Raw genomic sequence first — 19,403 nt, forward strand, 5'->3', positions numbered from 1 at the left:
CTGATTAATTGGATTTGTGTGTGTGTGTGCGTGTGTGTGTGTGTGTGTGTGTGTGTGTGTGTGTGTGTGTGTGTGTGTGTGTGTGTGTGTGTTTGTGTGTGTGTGTGTGTGTGTGTGTGTGTGTGTGTGTGTGTGTGTGTGTGTGTGTGTGTGTGTGTGTGTGTGTGTGTGTGTTTAAAAGGAGGAGGGGGCATTGTGAGCTCTTCCATCATCGTGTGATTTCAGCTAATATGAGCAAAATGCTTTCCAGCAGTCACTGAGAACAGACGTTTTCAGCCGGCATGGAGACGACCCAGAGCTGGATTTAGTAGAACATAACCACCACCCGAGTGAAAAGTATAAATAGGTGAATAACGTGAATAAGTTCACGGTACCAGTCAATATCATAAGGAATTTTAAAAAAGGACAGAAAGGTGCACAGGTTATGTTTGTACAGATCAATGTTACAAATGTTAGATAGAGCGGAGAGGAACTAATTCACACTCATGTATAACATGTAAACAATCAAATGCATGTATTTGTTGATGAAGGTACCGATTCAAATTTGTAAAAATGTTTGGTATGTATAACAAAAACTGTTCCTTCCTTCTCTATTTTTTTTGTAGACTTTATTATTTTTATGAACAGCTGTCTCTTGTTCTTATTGGATGATCTGTGACTTGGTGAAAAAAAGCTCTCCTCTCTGATTGGCCGACATCGAGAGCAGCCCTGAACAGCTCTGTAACTGGCTGGAGAGTTGGTTCCAGAGAGGTATGGCGGAAAATGAGCCAATACTGTACACAGTAGGCGGTTCATTTAGATAACCTTTGGCATCTACATCCTGCTATTGTTTATGTGCTGCCACTAGCGGTAGTGCTCGATTGTGGCTCTGTGCAACTATACTACTCATCTGGTTTGCGGTTACTGGGTGTGGTATTGACTCCAGATGTGCTTTAAATATTGACACCCTCCCCACCTCCATCAGCCCGGACCGGGCCAAGCAGGGCGGCCCTTGTAAGCTGCGGCCGGCTGCAGCTCCCCTGTGCTCCTGCAGGAGGCAGTGCAGCGGGGGTTTCTGTCCATGGTGCTGAAGATTCGGCTGGCTCTGTCCGGGGTGCTGAACCGCTCGGGGCTGCTGGGCTCAGTCTGAGGCTGCTGTCATACGGATCCATCTCGCTGTCGCAGTGTTCTGGTGGTGAGCTGCAGCTGCAGTCCCTGTAGAACGACTATCTGCCAGTCCGGAGATGTGGAAGCAGAGGGGGAGGGGAGCGTAAGGTAAGGCTTTATGTCCCTCTGACAAAGAGCGTGAAGCGCACTTATTTGTCGGTATTTTCTGGGGCCTTGGGCCTCACGGGGGATCCCACACCGAGCAGGGAGAACGTGATGAAGCGGTATGAAGGCGAGCCCACCGCGGATGTCTGCCTGCTTTCTGCCGGTTTTCCTTTCGCGGAGAAGAATTTCTGCCCAATCCGAATGCGCGGACGGTCGGCCTTAATAACAGATTACTAATGTCGGTGATCATTCTTGGCCCCTACAATGGCGGCCCGGTGTCGATGCAGTCATTTTATTTAAAAGTCTAAACTGCGGATCACCGGCAGCCTTTGTATGTGTTGTGTTTTGTAAGTGTGCCAGTTTAGGAGAGGAGCGAGGCCTCGTCCTGGTTCTCAGTCCGGCCTTCATCTCCGCTGTCACTGCACAGGAAGCCTAGAAGCCCACAAACTACTTCCAATTCGCGTTTTGGTTTGTGTGTGAAATGTTCTGTGACGCAAATGTAGTCGCAGCCCATCCACATTGAACCGGACGCCATGCTGAGTGTTAGTGGGGCCGAGCGTCCGTCACCTAAACCCCAAACCCCGCGACCCCCGCGGCTGTCAGACGGCCGTCCATCACGTGCCTTTAGAATCTATTAGAGCGCAGAGGAATCTCATGGAGTCATGTGCGGGCTGTGATGATTTATTTTGAAATTTTGTCTATCATTCATTCACGTATTATTATTATTATTATTATTATTATTATTATTATTATTATTATTATTATTATTATTATATACATTTGTCTAGAATATATATATATATATATATATATATATATATATATATATATATTATTGAATTGAATTGTTTATGAAATATGTAATATATATTCGGTGTACTTCAGGCCAGAATGAGTAAACTGACCATTACGATAATAATGTTTCCTCTAATAAATGAAATATTTCCTTTCAATCACCATGAGCTCACAGTAAAGCGGTTGTTTCGGTGTGTGTTTCATCCAACAGGAAATGAGTTTAAAGGTCAGACACTGAGCCAGTGGTGGACCAGGGGAGAGCCAATCAACCAGCATCAAAGTATCTATCTATCTATCTATCTATCTATCTATCTATCTATCTATCTATCTATCTATCTATCTATCTATCTATCTGTCTATCTGTCTGTCTGTCTGTCTGTCTGTCTATCTATCTGTCAATATTAATGGTCCTTGCTTCCCCTTTGTTATTCAGATGAGCCAAGACACTGCAGAGACACGAACACGAACCCGCTCCAAAGGAAGCCGGGGTCAGTATACATAAATAAATGTGTTAGACTTACTGTTACAGTAGGATGACTTTCACCCTGATGAAATAAAAACCTGCGGTAGTTCAGTAAAACACAACAAATGGTACCCCTTCACAGAACATAACATTATGCCATGTATACATACGGCATATGCATCTATGTGTAGATTTTGATCATTAAAGGGATCTGTCGTAATGTATTGGTTGTAACGATGAAACAAATTCTGATGAACATGACAATTTCTCTGAGAATCAAATCAGTCTCTATCAGCAAGACATGTTCAAATGGTTATTATACAAATTGTAAACAATTGTATGTTACACATGTGTGCCAAAAAAGTGTAATGTGCCTGATTAAATGATACATTCTAATCTGTTGTGAACAACAAACTAATTCTTCAGAGATATTAACTTGTTTTGACATTCTAATGAGAGTTGAGCTAAAGCTAATGAGTAAATTAACTATATTTTTAATTATGGCCCCGCTAAAAGTGATAGCCCTAAAGATAATGTTGTGACCATTGACTAAAGACACTTATTCGCGACTAACACTACCACACAAATGCGCTTTTGGCAAATTTATAGTGTTTTTTCCCTGGGGGTCTGTGGCCGAATAGAACAAGTTGTCCTCTTTGCTGGTTCGTAATCCAGTTTTCTACTCACCTCATGGAGACAGAAAGAGTCATGACCTCTATATGTACAAAGATGAATTTCACAATGTGCAGATGATGGGCCATGAGTAAAGCCTCCACAAAATAAAAGCATCACTGCCTTTTTCAGCTTCAGGCCTTTGACTTTTATTTCTGCATCTATTGACTCTCCTGTTACTTTAGTCTCAGTGTCGTCAGACCTTGTGGGACAAGAGATGAAGCAGGAGTTAAAGTGAGTTTTTATATTCTCACTTCACACTACCATGGTGTATGAAGTGTGCCTTGTGTGCATGAAGTGTGTATTTTGTCTTGCTCTGTCTATAGCAGCTGTCCTACCCCTGGATGTGATGGCAAAGGTCACGTCAGTGGAAGATATTCTCGACATAGAAGGTAGGAACCCTATTGTATTTTATCAAACCTTCTGCACAGCCAGCCAGCGCTTTGTATTATTCTTACTGTGAGCTATACAAAGCTCACAGAATCAGCACTCAGATGGAGAAAAAGCAAGTCATAGTACAACATACAAATTCATTTCAGTGAGATGACGAAGACAGTAAGTTTGACAACAGATGTTATATGCTATTTTTGATGTTATTATACAACAGGCATACAGCCCTGCTTGAAGCTCCACTGTGCATTACATCTCACAATAACACTATGGCCAGAATAACAGCAAAAGGCTGATGATTGTGCTGTTTTTTTTTTTAGCTGTTAGTATTTACTTATATAACATCATGCGCTCCTCAGCATACTGGGATGCCCAATAGTGAAGAAAAGGAAGCTGGAGGAGGCTGAAGCTGAGGAGAACCAGTCTGCTCCCAAGAGGAGGAACCAGCCAGCCACAGAAACAGTAGATGAAGGCTTCAATGCAGACAGGGAGGCAGCAGAAGAGGAGGAAGTGCACAAAGAGGAGGAAGAAGAGGAAGAGGACAACGATCTTAAAGAGAAGAAGAAAAACAAAACAAAATGCAGCCAAGAGTCAACAAAAAGTAAGTGAAATCAAACAAGAAAAGTTACAGTGAAACATGAAAGCACCGTTTCAGTGGAGAGACAGCAAGTAGGGCTGGAACAAGTGACATATCCTCCTCTGCTGTGTCACAGTGTTTCATTCGAATCACTGTTAGATACCTTTGGAGTGAAGCTTAACCTTGACATATTTAATTGAATTCTATTAACAATAGCAAAGATTATAAAGAACAATGTTGTTGTTGTTCCTATCCAAAATACACCTCAGATGTACACATCCTTTATCTCTTTTTCAACTCTCTTTTTCAATAAAATAACTTACATATCCTCAGTCAGTGTACTGTTAGAGGCATGAGAGTTTTTTGTAGCAATAATAAAGTGCAGGGGAGAGCAAACTATTCTTTTCCAGTTCATTGTCGATACAAAGATGTTTTAAGTTATTTTTTTAAAGAATACACACACAGGGAAAAGGATGCTTTGGATGCACTGCATGTTCCAGGAAGAAATGTTTGACTTGTGAGGGTAGGAGCAGATTCAAGTGATTGCCTGAACATGCTCACTGTCACCTCATTAATGTTAAACAAGTCAGATAAGGTCAACATCAAGGTCAACGCGTAGGACAAAACTGTGACAATAACATGTATCTATACTTTGAATCCATAGCAGAATGCTCACTGGTGACAACAGAGGACACAGAAACAGCAGTTTGTCCTCCAGCTGAAGTTGGCGACAACGAAACAGAAACGGAGACAACTACTGAGGAAGTGAAGCCAGTAACAGACACTGATGAGCATCAGCAGGAGGAAACAGAGAGCAAGGAGGAGGAGCAGGAGGAGGGTCAGCTGGTGACAAAAGACCAGTCATCAGAGCAACCTGAAGAAGTAGAAGACGTTACAACGATTAAAGAGACAAAAGAAGAGGAGGATGAAGAAGCAGAGGAAGAAAAGGAAGAGAAAGAGCAGCAGGAAAGACAAGATAATATCGTAGAAGAAAAGGCGTCAGAAAGACATACGATAAGTCAGGAAAATTCTGATCACCAGTACTCCAGTGGAGATTACAACCATCAGGCCAAAGAATCAACAGAGGACCAGAGTGAGAGGGAGGAACAGGAGGAAGAGGAGGAAGAGGAGGAGGAAGAGGAGGAAGAGGAGGGAGAGGAAGGAGAGGAGAGGGAGGTCCATCAAGAGATTGACACTCTTTACACTTTGAGTCCACGCACTCAGGGGTCTGAGGCTGAGCTGTCACTCAGGGAAGAAAAGGTCAGCACTCCTTTGACTGAGGATGACGAAGAAGATGAAGATGAAAGAGAGGAAGAGGAGGATGAGAGGCAGGGGAAGGAAGTCGGCGAGGTAGTGGAGGAGGAAGAGGAGGACCGAGACTCCAGCAAAGCGTCTCCGACGACAGTGGTTATAGAAGTCCGCTCAGAGGAGGATGATGACGAGGATGATGACGAGGAGGAGGAAGAAGAGGAAGAGGACGATGAGTATGAAAGAGATGAGCAGGATCGTGTCTCAGAGGGCTCAGGAATCACGGATGACTCAGAGAACTGGGATATGACCCGGGGGAATCTGGGGCTGTTGGAGCAGGCCATCGCCCTGAAGGCGGAGGAGGTGAAGGGGGGGCAGGAGGCCCGGAGCTCCCCGGACTACCAACCATACAGCTCCTCCAGCAAGGGCTCCGAGCCGGCTGCTGTGGCCCGCCGCACTGCTCACTACAGCAAAGGTACCTCCTCTTACTACAGCCAAACACCACAACAGTTCAAATGGTTCTGCTTATTGTATAGAATAGTGGAGAATTGGTGAATACTCTTCATTAGGTCTAAATATTTAATTTGTCACCCAAATCCATTTATTTTGTGTAGAATTGTTGACTTAATACTATAACCCCTTTTGTGTAGCGGCCTCTTGACCTCTCACCTCATGACATGTGAATGAAAATGGGTTCTACAGGTACCCATGAGTCTCCCCTTTACAGACACGCCCACTTTATCATGTCCCCATGATATCCAACACAAGGACCTCATAGTCCTTATAGGATATCTTCGGAGGCATTATTGATTATTTTTACAAATAGTGTCAACTCAAGAATTGCAGCAACAACTTAAGAGAGATACTACAGCATGGGAATTACCATCATATCATGTCACTTGCTTGTATTATAATGTACAAAGCCTTTATACACTTTAACATTTTCACAATTTATTTTAATTCATTAATTTCTACTTATGACTAAAATAACTTGACACAAAGTGCTGAGCTTCATGTCATCTGATCTTCAAGTTCCTAGCTTTCAGATGACGCGTCTGTGTCGTAATAAGTTGACCTTTCCCATGAACACTCCCTGTCACTTATCCATACCCCTCTATTGAAATGGGCAGAAATAAGATCATCAATAGTATCAACGATCTTTCACGGCAGATAAACACTTGACTGTGATCACTATTCTAGTTATGTGTGTTCATGTAATACATATCTTTCTCATTTTCCTCTTATTTTCCATTAAAAACTGTTATTAACCTGCATGGGATGCAGTGATAAACAAGAAATTGCAAAATAGAAATGCCTCATGTTTGGTAAATCACTCAGTGGCAATGAAAATGCATTGAGAAGCCGAGTAATGATGCATGAAAGGTGTCGTTACTGATGGCAATCCGTGTGACGCTGGCCTGGTAGAACTCGGTAATCGGTGAGAACCAAATGCTGACGTACCTCCACTCTGTTCATCTAATTCGTTATTGCTGCCATCTAAATCACAACATCCTCTGTTCAGAGAAAAAGGAGGTGAAGTGTCCAACCCCAGGGTGTGACGGGACTGGTCATGTGACTGGGCTGTACCCTCACCATCGCAGTCTATCTGGATGTCCTCACAAAGACCGAATCCCTCCTGAGAGTGAGTACACGTTCCCTCTCAGAACGCTGTAGACCACCAATGTGACGCTCTTGATACATTTTGTATCACTTACAGCAAATGTCAGTCAGCTCTAAACATAGTCCTTGGAGCTCCATTTAATGTGACATACATTGTTATATTTATTGTTGTGTTATTTAACAGTTAGCTTGTTTTTGCTATTACTACCAGAATTAGTATTAATACTACCACTACTACTTCCTTCTATTTTCCAAAGGAAATACTATACTAATAACTTCATAACCACTGCTTTCTTTCAAATGTTGTTCTTCTTACTGCTAGCGTGTGAAACCGTGTACAGCGAGCTAAAGAGTGTGTGTCTGCTGTTTGTCTGTAGTCCTGGCCATGCATGAGAACGTCTTGAAGTGTCCGACTCCTGGCTGCACAGGCCAAGGCCATGTCAACAGTAACCGCAACACACACCGCAGGTTAATAAAGCACACAAGGACACACACACACATACACACACACACACACAGTAGAACACATACACGTGTGTTCGGCAAGCACAACACATGTGGCCAGAGAACATATAGCAGATGCTTCTGTGTCTTCCAAAGGCACAAATTAGGGACATGAGAAAATGTTGAAGTTGGTATTTGCTTTGTTTTGAGAAAATTATGAAGATTTTCTCATCGTTTGGATTCAATAATCAATGCATAATGTCAAAGACATCAATGTTACTACAGAGGTTCAGTTTGTAATCATGGTGTAACTGTAGTTTTGGAGTCAAATTCTGGAGTAGGTAGAATGGAAATGATCAAAAATGAACAGTGCACATTTGAACAAAACAGTCAATCTCACCTAATACTACTAACACAAACTTACACGGTCTTTAGAAGGCTTATTAATAATTCAAACAACTGTCTGCATATGAAGTGTCCCCCTATTTATGATATTTTTGTCCCATTGAATGCAAACATTTGGATATGTCCCCTGTCAGTCTGTCCGGCTGTCCCATCGCAGCAGCAACTAAGTTGAACAAGACCCAGGACAAGCAGGTTATTTTACAGGCTGCACCCAGCGAACCCTCCTCCAACTCTGACAGAGTGCTCAGGTGATTGATTTTTTTTCAGTTCAGAGTTTTAAAGCACAGATACATATAAGATGACATCAACGAAATGCAGTTTTAAGTTTCAGCTACGTCTGTGTCCCCGTATCAATAATGCATAACTGATACCCTCTCCTCCAGGCCCATGTGCTTTGTGAAACAGCTGGAGATCCCTCAGTACGGCAGCTACCGGCCCAACACAGTGACCACCACGCCTCGGGCTAACCTGGCCAAGGAGCTGGAGAAATACTCCAAGGTGTCTTTTGACTATGCAAGCTTTGATGTCCAGGTGTTTGGAAAGCGAATGCTGATTCCAAAGACACCCAGCAGCACTGAAACATCACCCAAAGCCTTCAAATGTAAGACCCACTTTTAGATTTGATTTGACATGCGTTGTGTTGGAATGGAACATGAAGCGTAACGATGAGCTTTGACTTGCATCGTGTTTTGTTTAGCCTTTTGAAAACCACCCTTTTTTTAGGCCCTTTCCTCGAAAATTGCATACTCAAACTAAAAAGAGTGTATCGCTGCAACCACTAGGGCTATTTGGATAATTTGGGTTCTATAATAAAAGGTACACATGTGAAATTTTGTTCAGATGTGTAAATATCTCTCTATATGTTACTGGTTAAAAGTAAATGAAGATCACACAGAAATGAAAAGGTTTCAGGTCTGCCTAGAAAAAAAAAACACTTTCAGGATGATTATTATTATTATCTCCGAAATTTGGATTGGGGCACATTTGCGCATATCTGTGACCTTTAAAAAAATGTTTAATGTACCAAACCATATATTTCACTTGTATATTGCTTATGGTGTTCAATACATCCAAATACAGCTTCTTTTTTTTCTTCATAAAACAAGCTATGACAGTTTTATACAACATTCGCTCCGTCTTCCCCCCTGGGTGGGACTTTTCTTTTGGAACAGAAATCCTGGGAGCCGGGTCTGTCTATGCTGTCTATTACATGTGTGGGTCAATTCTTTTACACATAGTTGGCTAAATGAGATGTCGTTACGTTACAGTAATGGATGTTTTTTAGGCTCATACAGTGATCAGTATTTGAGAGAAAAATCTGACAATGATGTATCCATCAAAATATAATGTCTATTTAATTAAATAATTATGATCTTGACCTGCTTAATTCCAGCTTTCAAATGAAGAAGTTATGTGCATAAATGAAAAGAACATACATTGAATATTTCATTTTGATAGCACAATGTTGTTCCTCATGCCGCAGGAGAAATTGTATCTCCATGTCTTTCTGTCGTCCTCTTCTTCCTCTTTATTGTTTAAATAGATTCCTGGGCACGTCCACAGTCTTTATCAAGATGAAAAAAGGCTTTCACACAATGTCCAACTAAAAAATTTAAAAACTGAATGATAACAAATAGACAAATAAAGAAGCAGAAACGGTAGAGCTGTCATTTTCTTTTTTGTCTAGGATACTCTAGACAAATTAGAAAATGACATTTTAAATAGACACCAGTCTGGATGGAGATGATTGATTGGGTCTTCAGCCATGGGATGTCAAAATGATCCGATTGAATCTTATGCAGGTGTGATTGGATTTTTTTCAGAAATAAGTGGATATTCTTGAGAAACAACATTTAACCTTAACTGTGTTTTAAATGACATTAACAGGTACACATTGCTGTCATTTCGGAGCATGAAAGAGTTATATGTGTGCTGACCAGCTTATTCATTCTGGTGCATCCCCTCACAGCTAAATCATTCCCCAAGGCCTCCTCTCCCAGTCACAGTGTGTCAGGAGGCTTTTCTATGAGCGCCTCATCCTCCAGTAGTTATGACTATAGCCAAGATGCAGAGGCAGCCCACATGGCAGCAACAGCCATCCTTAACCTGTCCACCCGCTGCTGGGAGAGACCAGAGACCATCAGCACCAAGCCCAGGGAACCCAGCTCCAAGGTACACATTGTAGACCAGCTAAACAGTGCAGGGCACTCCCATGCTCTTGGCTATTTTGCTCACTTTATTCGCACTGACTGCCATTCTGAACCCTCTAGGAGTCTGACATTGAAGTGGATGAGAATGGCACCTTGGACCTTAGCATGAAGAAGACCAAGAGGGAGGGCGTGCAGCCTCCAGAGCCTTCGTCATCCTCCTCGTCATCCTCTCAACACGTCGGCGCCACACTGTCTCAGAGCCACACTCAGCCAGAGTGGGAGGAGCCGCTGGACTTCACCAAGTCAAGTGGAGTCAAAGAGGAAGACCATGAAGAGGTACATGCTTGCAAAAATCACACCACTCTGAGAAAAAACAGAGACATACAAGTAGAGTGAATGACAACGTTTGTTTTCCCCCCATCTTACCGGTGTTTTATCTTTCTCCAGGTGGAATATACAGCTCCTTCATACACCTCTTCTGATGGTGAGGAAGAGGACCAAGAAAACCTGGAGGACAGGAAGTACCCCGGTGAGGTCACCACCGGCAGCTTCAAGGTCAAGTTCCAGCCCAAAGACAGCAAAAAGGAGATTCTTATGTAAGTCACATCTCTTACCACACGTCCAATCAACACATTGCTGGTCACCATTGGCACACGGTAGCTTAACCATTGGCACACGGTAGCTTAACCATTGGCACACGGTAGCTTAACCATTGGCACATGGTAGCTTAACTATTGGCACACGGTAGCTTAACCATTGGCACACGGTAGCTTAACCATTGGCACACGGTAGCTTAACCATTGGCACACGGTAGCTTAACCATTGGCTCACTAGCAGTAAATGTGCATCAGAGTTTTGTAAATGTTGAAGTGCCCTATCATCTGTCAGTCATTTGAACATCCATTGGCAGTTGTACAGACTATTTACAGTAATTTGATAGATTTCTTTCCCCCACCCACATTCCAAGAAGACCCATCCTTCTCTGCCTCTGATGGGCTAGTACTTGTTGCCGTCTCCTCATCATTTATTAAGTTTATAGCTAATAAACAACACTGTTGGAAGGTTGGTAGGTGACTGATTTGAACTCAGATGTGGATGTTTTCCTGAGGATGGCAGCCTTCTTGTACAGTTGAGTGCTCCGATGTACAAACATCCTGATTATGGAAGGAAAATGTTGCTATGCATTGCATTCAGTTGGAGATTTTAAAAACTGAGCCAGGTCTTTAAGTTGATGGCAGGTGTTTTCACGAGGGGATCCTCCTACAGCAGGTCCCAGTGCAGACTACACACACCCCACCCCATTGAGAAATGTACTCATATTTTAGATTTATTGTAAAAATTTGAATAGGGGCCTTCACAGTCAATAATTAAGGGGAAATACACATTCCCTGAGCCACTCTATGATATATTCATGTCTTCATATATATTTATGTATATCCGAGTCCTAATTATGACCGGGAAATTAATACAGCAGTCCAAATATGGACTTCTAACAAAGTCTATTATTCTAGATAATTAAACCTAAATGTGATGAACATTATGCACCGTTGCCTTCACAATATATTTTTGAAGAGTCATACAACCGACTTAAGTTGTTAGGTGACGTAAACCCTCAAATCTTTCCCATCTCTACCATCCAACCTATATGACATAAACACAGCATCAAGTTCAGAGTCGTCGCAATAACCATATAGGAGACGGTGATATTCAATATTGACTAATTATATTCTTGTGGAACAAAAACAAGTCAAAAAAAAACTATATGTGTAGTGTTTTCATCTGGTGTGTCAGTATAAGCATCCTCTTCAAAGCCGATGGACTGATGTGTGAGTGTGTGTCTTGGCCATAGATGTCCCACCCCAGGCTGTGATGGCAGCGGACACATCACCGGCAACTACGCATCCCACCGAAGGTAAGACCGCACTCTGACTTGGAAATGCTAAGCAAAGTATAAGTGCTTTACAAATCTATGGTGCATTGCACAGATTTGATGATTCTGACTGGAATAATTTTAGCGGGAAAAGGGGAGTGGCTGGTAAATTTGATCGCATTTTTCCAGTTGTTTGTGGAAACACTGGAAGAAATCGGCAAAATTACAAGTTCTACTTCATCTTACTTCCTGGAAAGACTCAACAAATCTGTTACCAGCCTGTGGAAATGTAGATAAGCATGACGCAGAGCTTGAACGAGTACGGCCACTTTCTAATGAATATACTAGTGTACTAATATAGTGACTGTAAGTGTGGGATCAAAATAGATCCCTTTTCTGCTCAAACAAGCCACAAGGAGGCCAAATGTGCAGCTGTGTTAAGTACAATATGTTGGAAGTTGGAAAGCTGGTGGATAAGAGCATAGACTTCTGCTTGAGCCTGTAAAAGCCTCTCTCCATACATCATGGCCTGAACAGAGGCTGGCAGGTAGCAGAGATATGTTTCAATATAATTCATGCACATACATTTCTACTTTCATATCACAAATGAAGCCGTCAAATTAATAATTTCTTATGCCTCCAAATTCTGCATTTACATGATTTGTAGGCCTTGAGTTGAGTACAGTTTAAGCACTGGCATGACAGGCTGCTCTCTTGTATTTAACCCCTTTAAGAATAAGGTACATAAGGAACATTCATTCAAAATGTATTTTGAATTAATCTTCATACATATATATATATATATATATATATATATATATATATATATATATATATATATATATATATATATATATATATATATATATATATATATATATTTTGGCACAAGTTATTTCTAGATTTGATGATCCGCAACAAAAAAGCTAGTGTTCAGCTGAAATGGGTCCAAGTAAAATAATCTACTGAAATGAAGTTGATGATGTTTCAACATTCAAATGGCCTCTTCAGTTTTAAGGAGAGGGCTAGTGTTTCACCTGGAGAAGGGACATGAGTCAGAACCATCTGACCTGCAGAAATACTGTCATTAGAACTAAAGAGGCCTTTCAAATCAGCAGCAAACAGCCTCAGTGCATTGTTTTATTTACACCCGTGAGATAACTCACACAGACACACACACGCACACACACACACACACGTCCATCGCTCATTATTTTTCCTATCCACTCCACCACTGTAGAGATCAGATAATTAAATAACTCCTGTCCTCCCTGTGTGTGTGCTGCCCAGTCCTGTCCTGGTTCTGTAGTCCAGTTCAGGTTCTGGCTCTTTCCTTCACTCATACTCAGACATCCTGTTCTCAGTCTGGTTTTCTGACGCTCTCTCTCTAACCTATCTTCCAGTCTGTCAGGCTGTCCTCTTGCTGATAAATCACTTCGGACCCTCATGGCTGCCCACACAGCTGAACTAAAGTATGTCTGCTTTCTCCTGTCTCTCACCTCCAACATGTTCACTGAGCACTCAGTCTGCAGCTACAGCTCTGTCCCTGCTCTCCTTTTAACACTAATATAAAATAGTCAGAATCAATCATAATTAAGTCCAATATTAAAAAATCAAAACCCAAAACAATGAGCCCTAATGATTTAGTGAGAAAATCTGGTTTCTGCCTGCAGTCTGCTGATAATGTAAGCCTGTGGAGTGAAAGATAGTCTGTGTGTGTCTCAGGTGTCCCACTCCAGGTTGTGACGGATCAGGCCACATCACAGGAAACTATGCCTCACATAGAAGGTAGGAGCTCCCCTTCCGCTCTGTCTGCTGTACCATCACTCTGTGCAAATGAATAACGTGATTGCTCCTCTCTGTTTGTCCCTGTTAGTCTTTCTGGATGCCCTCGAGCCAAGAAAGGCGGGGTCAAAACAACCCCCACCAAGGATGACAAGGAAGACTCTGAGCTCTTGAGGTGAGCAACAGAAGCTCATTGGCTCCCACAACCAAACAAGAAGTATCTAACAGTAGACTGTCACAGTGCCACGGCTGTTAAGATGGGGGATATAAATAATGAAGTGATTAACAGTTGCTCCCATTTCCTGAAACCTATTCATACACTCTGGAGGAGGAATCCTAGTGTTCTGGGTGACGCCTTGACTTTCAGTCAATGCCCCTATCAGGACAAAGTGGGTACTCATACACCAGAAATACATCGAACTGGCAGGTTGTCATATCATTTACTGAAACCTTTACCACCCTCAGAACAAAGGCAGATTGCCGTCAAGTATATTGAGCGCATTTATTTTTCATTGTTTAGTTCAGTTATCTTTTCTATTGTATTATTTTATCGGTAAAAATGGGGGGAAAAAAAAATTAAGAAAATGAGAAATGTTAGGTCATTCCAAAGTAAACGGCAGAGTCAAAAGCGTATTCAGTCATGTATTAACTAAGGGGTGTAAATGTGTATTAACTTTCCATGTAAGATATTTAATTAACTCTTTTATGTATGGAAAAGTTACCCCCTAATTTATTCTTAGTGGATTTTTCTTCAACACTGCTTCTAAAACTAAGACCCCACATTTGGACTGATGTGTCAGTCTTGTGCTGGCCTCTTGACAGTTTCAGGGTCTAAACAGTCACCTGGTGCTCTCTGCCTGTCTCCAGGTGTCCAGTTCCTGGCTGTGACAGTCTGGGTCACATCAGCGGGAAGTACGCAACCCACCGCAGTGCCTACGGCTGTCCGCTGGCAGCCCGCCGGCAGAAGGAAGGTCTCCTTAACGGCACTCCCTTCTCCTGGAAGGCTTTCAAGACTGAGGGCCCGACCTGCCCGACGCCAGGCTGCGACGGCTCCGGCCACGCTAACGGCAGTTTCCTGACACACCGCAGGTATCCTTAATATCTGAACAGTATTATCCTAAACCTAGCTCAGAGTTTCATTTGGCTGAAAAATCTCTGCCTTGTTAGAATGTTTGAGCTCTTGATCCTGATCTGCTGCTCCTCTCAGTCTGTCAGGTTGCCCCAGAGCGACGGCCAATAAGAAGAGAGCCAAATTCCCTGGAGACGAGTATATCACTGCAAAGTTCAGAGCTAGTGATGGTAAGAGACAGAACTTTCTACTCTGCCTATTATGTGTGTCCAACAAAATAACAAAAAACGGAGACATGAAGACATACAAGGTTTGTCAGGCCCAACAACCCAAGACTCAGAGACAGATGTGTAACCCAGATGTAAATCCCTCTCCACATTGATAGACGTGTTGCCACTGCATGCAGCACTGCTGTGGACCTGCAAATATAAATGATGTCTGTCATGAAACATCTGTGACAGTTGTCTTGATGCTCTGTTTGCTAACTGTGTGTTGTTGCTCTTGCTTAGTTCTGGACAACGATGAGGACATCAAGCAGCTCAACAAGGAGATCAATGACCTGAGCGAGTCCAACTCAGAGATGGAGGCTGACATGATGAACCTGCACACTCAGGTGAGAGCAGCTGCTCTGCGTGCTGCACTGCTGCCAGCCGGCAGCAGATGAGACACCCAATACCTGTCAGAGTACATCAATGAGACACTGCCATGTGATGCGAGGCTGTTGGCTGTTGGTTTGTAATTGATCAGATGCAATAACTGACTGTAGAGAGGGATGGATGCTTCACAGACCTGCTTTAATGATGCATTAGTGGAGCTGGATATGGTGCAGCCAGTAAGTCTTTCTACCAGTTTGTCAGTGGTACTAAAACTGAAAACCTCCTGCAGCCCAAAATCATGGCTCTATTTTCGAGGTCTTTGTGTTGCTGCTTCAGGACTGAGTTATGTGTCTGTCTCTGCTTCAGATCTCTTCAATGGAGAAGAACCTGAAGAGTATGGAGGAGGAGAACAAACATATCGAGGAGAGGAATGAGGCCTTATTCCTGGAGCTATCCGGCCTGAGTCAGGCCTTGATCCGCAGCCTGGCCAACATCCGCCTGCCCGCCATGGTGAGAATACACAATGTCTATTGGTTTGTTTTCTCTAATGTATCAACACAATCTCCCCACACAGTTACATATTTCACGTGCACAATGACTGACCCCACTGAGGCAGTTGACATGGATATTTCTTTAAAACACACCACTACGTTGCCGATGATTGGACTTATTAAGCCCAGGTGCAAACACTGATTAGTTGATTGGAGTGCCCTCCGAGCGGCCTCTTCACTCAGAGAACCGAGGTCACAATGTAACCAAACATTACGTTACAGCTGCTCCCATTCTTGAATAGAAATTTAGAACATAAATAAATATATTACAAAATATATATAAACAATAATAAGTATGTGCGTGTATTATACTACGGCATAACAACATACATACAAAATATAAATGTGTGTATAAAACAATATATAACAAATAATGCTGAAAATGAAATCCATGATCCAGTGTGTAAAAATGCAATATAATAAATGTAGTTTAACTAAACAGCATTAAAAAAACAGTCTTAATGTAAACCAGAGTAGTTTAGAGTAAAACTGAGTATTACACAGTTGAATTATTGCACTAAATGACCTTAATGTTTTGTTAATATTGCTCAGTTGAGGATATAAGCTATAGGGCTATAATTGCTGAATGCAGTAAAATAACAAAAATGTATACATAATATAAATGAAATATACAACAGTAAGCAATCAAATGAACACATCTGCCAATTTTCAGATGAGGGTGTAATTGATCCTAAAGATAATGTTACCTTAAAGTTGTTCACGTCTGTGTGACAAAATACAATGTCGATCTTAGTTTGAGCAGGTTTTGAGAGAATGTTTGTGTGTGTAGTCTAATCACACAACAGAGTCAGTAAGACAGCTGGTTGAGTCAGCATTGATGTGGACTCCCTGTTGGAGGGTTATATAACACATTCCACTTCCCGTTAATTGATTTGGGAAAGCGTTCAATACAGAGGACCCTTCACTCAAACGTGCAAACTGAGTGGGAGTGAGTAGGCAGAGAGTGTAGGGGGTTTGGATTTTGAACGTAGTTTTGTTCAAGCGTATTTTACTATCTCGTGGTCTTCTTCACTGCCTTTGGAGGCACATTGCGACCACCAACTGTCAATCAGTGCAATAGCATGAAACCAGTGGCAGGACTGAAATCATTGCTCCATAATTCTACGAGATGAAATCAGTGAGCCCTTGACCAGGTAACATGGTCTATATGAGAATGTAGAGCACTCTCAGGAATCCAATAAACAGATGGACCTCTCTGCAAACGGGAAAGAGAGAGAGAGAGAGAGAGAGAGAGAGAGAGAGAGAGAGAGAGAGAGAGAGAGAGAGAGAGAGAGAGAGAGAGAGAGAGAGAGAGAGAGAGAGAGAGAGTTAACTTGATACTTTCCTGTCTTGATTTGGGATGTTGGTGTCATGACTTGAGGTTTACATGGGACCTGCATACCAATGATCTTCTCAATGAGTAGGGGGAGCCGTGGGACCCGGGCTGACCGTAACCACTTAGTGTAACTAGCATAGAGAGTGACGCACATGCACATGTGGCTGGCGGACTGGTCTGGTCTTTGAGAAGACACAGAGGCTGAGGATCTTTTCAAAAGAAGCACATTCAGGCCTCTTTTGGAGAGTGACTATGTGTGCATGTGTTGTAACTGAGCAAACAAACAACGGCCTCTTTCCACTGGCATCAGTGAAGGCCTATCAACGTTCCCAGTAACTGCTAGCGAGCCAAACTAAGTAAGCTTCTAGCAGAGCTCTGCAAACACAGGTCAGAGCGTCAGTTTTTACAAAGTAACAGTACAAAAGCCTTTAAAAACTGACTCATAATGAATGAAAAGCACTAAAGTAACTCATGTAGATAAACCCTTTTCCTCAAAATCACAGTTTATAATTGAAAAATGAGAGTGGATCATGATCTCGTCTCGTTGGTTTGAACCACTCGCCCCAGCCACCTCTGGGTGTGTTTCTTTGTCAAATAATTACACAGATGGGATTGGGATGTCGCAATTTCAACGCTCTGAGCATCTCATACAGACGCTAAAGGAGGTCTTTTGTGTCCTATCAGACTCCAAGGGGCTGATAGGACAGTGATAGGATAGTGACTCTGAGGGCCAAGCTCTTGTTTTGCCGCCCTGGGAATGAAGACAGGCTGTCCTTCATCATGTAACCTTCTTTCCCAGAGGAGGTCTTCAAGCAGCTACATTCTTATCTCAGAGATACACCTCCTGCAGCTTCATGTTGAGATGGAAATGTCCAACAGCAAATTATGTGTTCAACTGATGACGGTCATTTTAGTAATCTCCGAGTCAGTAATACGTAGAAGTTGACAACTCAAACACTTACTCTTAAAAGACTACAACTTTCTAACTTCTGAACTTGTGTGTTCAGCAGGAGCCGCTGTCAGAGCAGAACTTTGACAGCTACGTGGACACCCTGACCCACATGTTTACCAATAAAGACTGCTACCAGAACCCTGAGAATCGAGCTCTGCTCGAGTCCATCAACCAGGCGGTGAAGGGCATTGAGGTGTGACGGACAGGACAGGGGGCGCGGCATCACAGTGACTACACCCATTTTTCTTTCCAAACCCTTTAGATACTGTATGTAATTAATTCTTCTCATTTGGAACTTTGTCATCTGTTCTTTGCATTAGTTTGCTGTTTGCATGTTGCTTTATGATGGTATGAGCGTGAACAGATTAGGGTGTGGACGTAAAGCGTGGTGGTAGCACACTGGAATGAAACTGTTACTGTAAGCAAGGGTATCTCAAGGTATACGCAGACCGCAGGAGTGCAGAACAAAGTCAGGAGTGCAGTATACAGCCTGAGCAGAGCAGACTCTTAGTTAGTGAACATATCCCATCTCCACTTAATAATGTTGATAGTATTCTATATGAGCATAGTGATGTTGCACCTCCAGGACTAGTTTGTAGATTCATTCTTACTATTGCTGTGTAACTATTTAAATCCTTTGCAAATGTTGGTTTAATAACTTATTCATTCATGTCTGCTGTATTATTTTTTATGTTTGCCTATTTATTATATATTTATTATTTATTATTTCAAAATGCTACCTGAGAAGATTTTAAACATTAATCAAGAGAAGGGAATAATTTCCTCTGCATTGTTGAACAAAGAGGAAATATTTTAAGATATCAACTATGAATTGTTTTATATATCTTATTATTTATTTAAAATACTGGGATCTTTTTAAGTGCAAATATTTTGTAACTGAAAGTTTTTTAATCATTTTCTAAAGATTTCTTTTTTTTTGGTGCTTCGGTTTATATTATTTCCCTTTTTATTTTCACAAACTATTTTGAGTACATTGCAATACACTGGGAATATTGAGCTACACATATTTGGTATTTATTTGTTGATGAAGAACAAAGTGACGGTGATTATTTATTTTGTATTGTCTGTGTGTTAATGATGGCTGTGTATGGATTAGTCTTTAAGTTGCTCTTGAAATAAAGGTTAACCCACAGTATATGTGGACTGGACTGTCTTTTTGTATTGACTCAAACCTTTACATTCTAATATTGAGATCTAGGACTGTTCGA

At 41.9% G+C, this 19,403-nt stretch overlaps 1 protein-coding gene across 5 annotated transcripts; it reads left to right on the top strand.

The window, feature by feature from the left end:
* Positions 1-1,039: 1,039 nt before the first annotated feature.
* Positions 1,040-19,330, top strand: LOC137800078 (myelin transcription factor 1-like). 5 transcript variants are annotated; one of them, XM_068597091.1, is made up of 23 exons: positions 1,040-1,254; positions 2,258-2,326; positions 2,480-2,534; positions 3,367-3,415; positions 3,508-3,573; positions 3,931-4,172; positions 4,816-5,871; positions 6,919-7,038; positions 7,394-7,484; positions 8,000-8,113; positions 8,249-8,466; positions 9,835-10,037; positions 10,136-10,351; positions 10,463-10,611; positions 11,865-11,927; positions 13,289-13,357; positions 13,611-13,673; positions 13,762-13,845; positions 14,538-14,759; positions 14,878-14,969; positions 15,249-15,352; positions 15,702-15,845; positions 18,230-19,330. In XM_068597091.1, exons 3-23 carry the CDS (start codon positions 2,480-2,482, stop codon positions 18,371-18,373), a joined length of 3,564 nt encoding a protein of 1,187 aa, XP_068453192.1. In that variant the 5' UTR covers positions 1,040-1,254; positions 2,258-2,326; the 3' UTR covers positions 18,374-19,330. The 5 variants fall into 5 exon arrangements, with proteins under 5 accessions (XP_068453192.1, XP_068453191.1, XP_068453193.1 ...); XM_068597090.1 differs by having other exon boundaries at positions 1,041-1,254; positions 4,813-5,871; positions 18,233-19,330; XM_068597092.1 differs by having other exon boundaries at positions 1,041-1,254; positions 3,511-3,573; positions 4,813-5,871.
* Positions 19,331-19,403: the final 73 nt, after the last annotated feature.

The sequence above is a fragment of the Clinocottus analis genome, unplaced genomic scaffold (assembly GCF_023055335.1).
Source record: "Clinocottus analis isolate CAN_PGR_092001 unplaced genomic scaffold, fCliAna1.0.p SCAF_4, whole genome shotgun sequence".
In the NCBI taxonomy this organism is placed as follows: domain Eukaryota; kingdom Metazoa; phylum Chordata; class Actinopteri; order Perciformes; family Cottidae; genus Clinocottus; species Clinocottus analis.

Coding starts and splice junctions, on each gene's coding strand:
- LOC137800078 (XM_068597089.1), top strand. CDS start 2,480: ATGAGCCAAGACACTGCAGAGACACGAACACGAACCCGCTCCAAAGGA. Junction 8,114..8,248: donor AACTCTGACAGAGTGCTCAG/GTGATTGATTTT, acceptor CCTCTCCTCCAG/GCCCATGTGCTTTGTGAAAC. Junction 14,760..14,877: donor AGTTTCCTGACACACCGCAG/GTATCCTTAATA, acceptor TGCTCCTCTCAG/TCTGTCAGGTTGCCCCAGAG.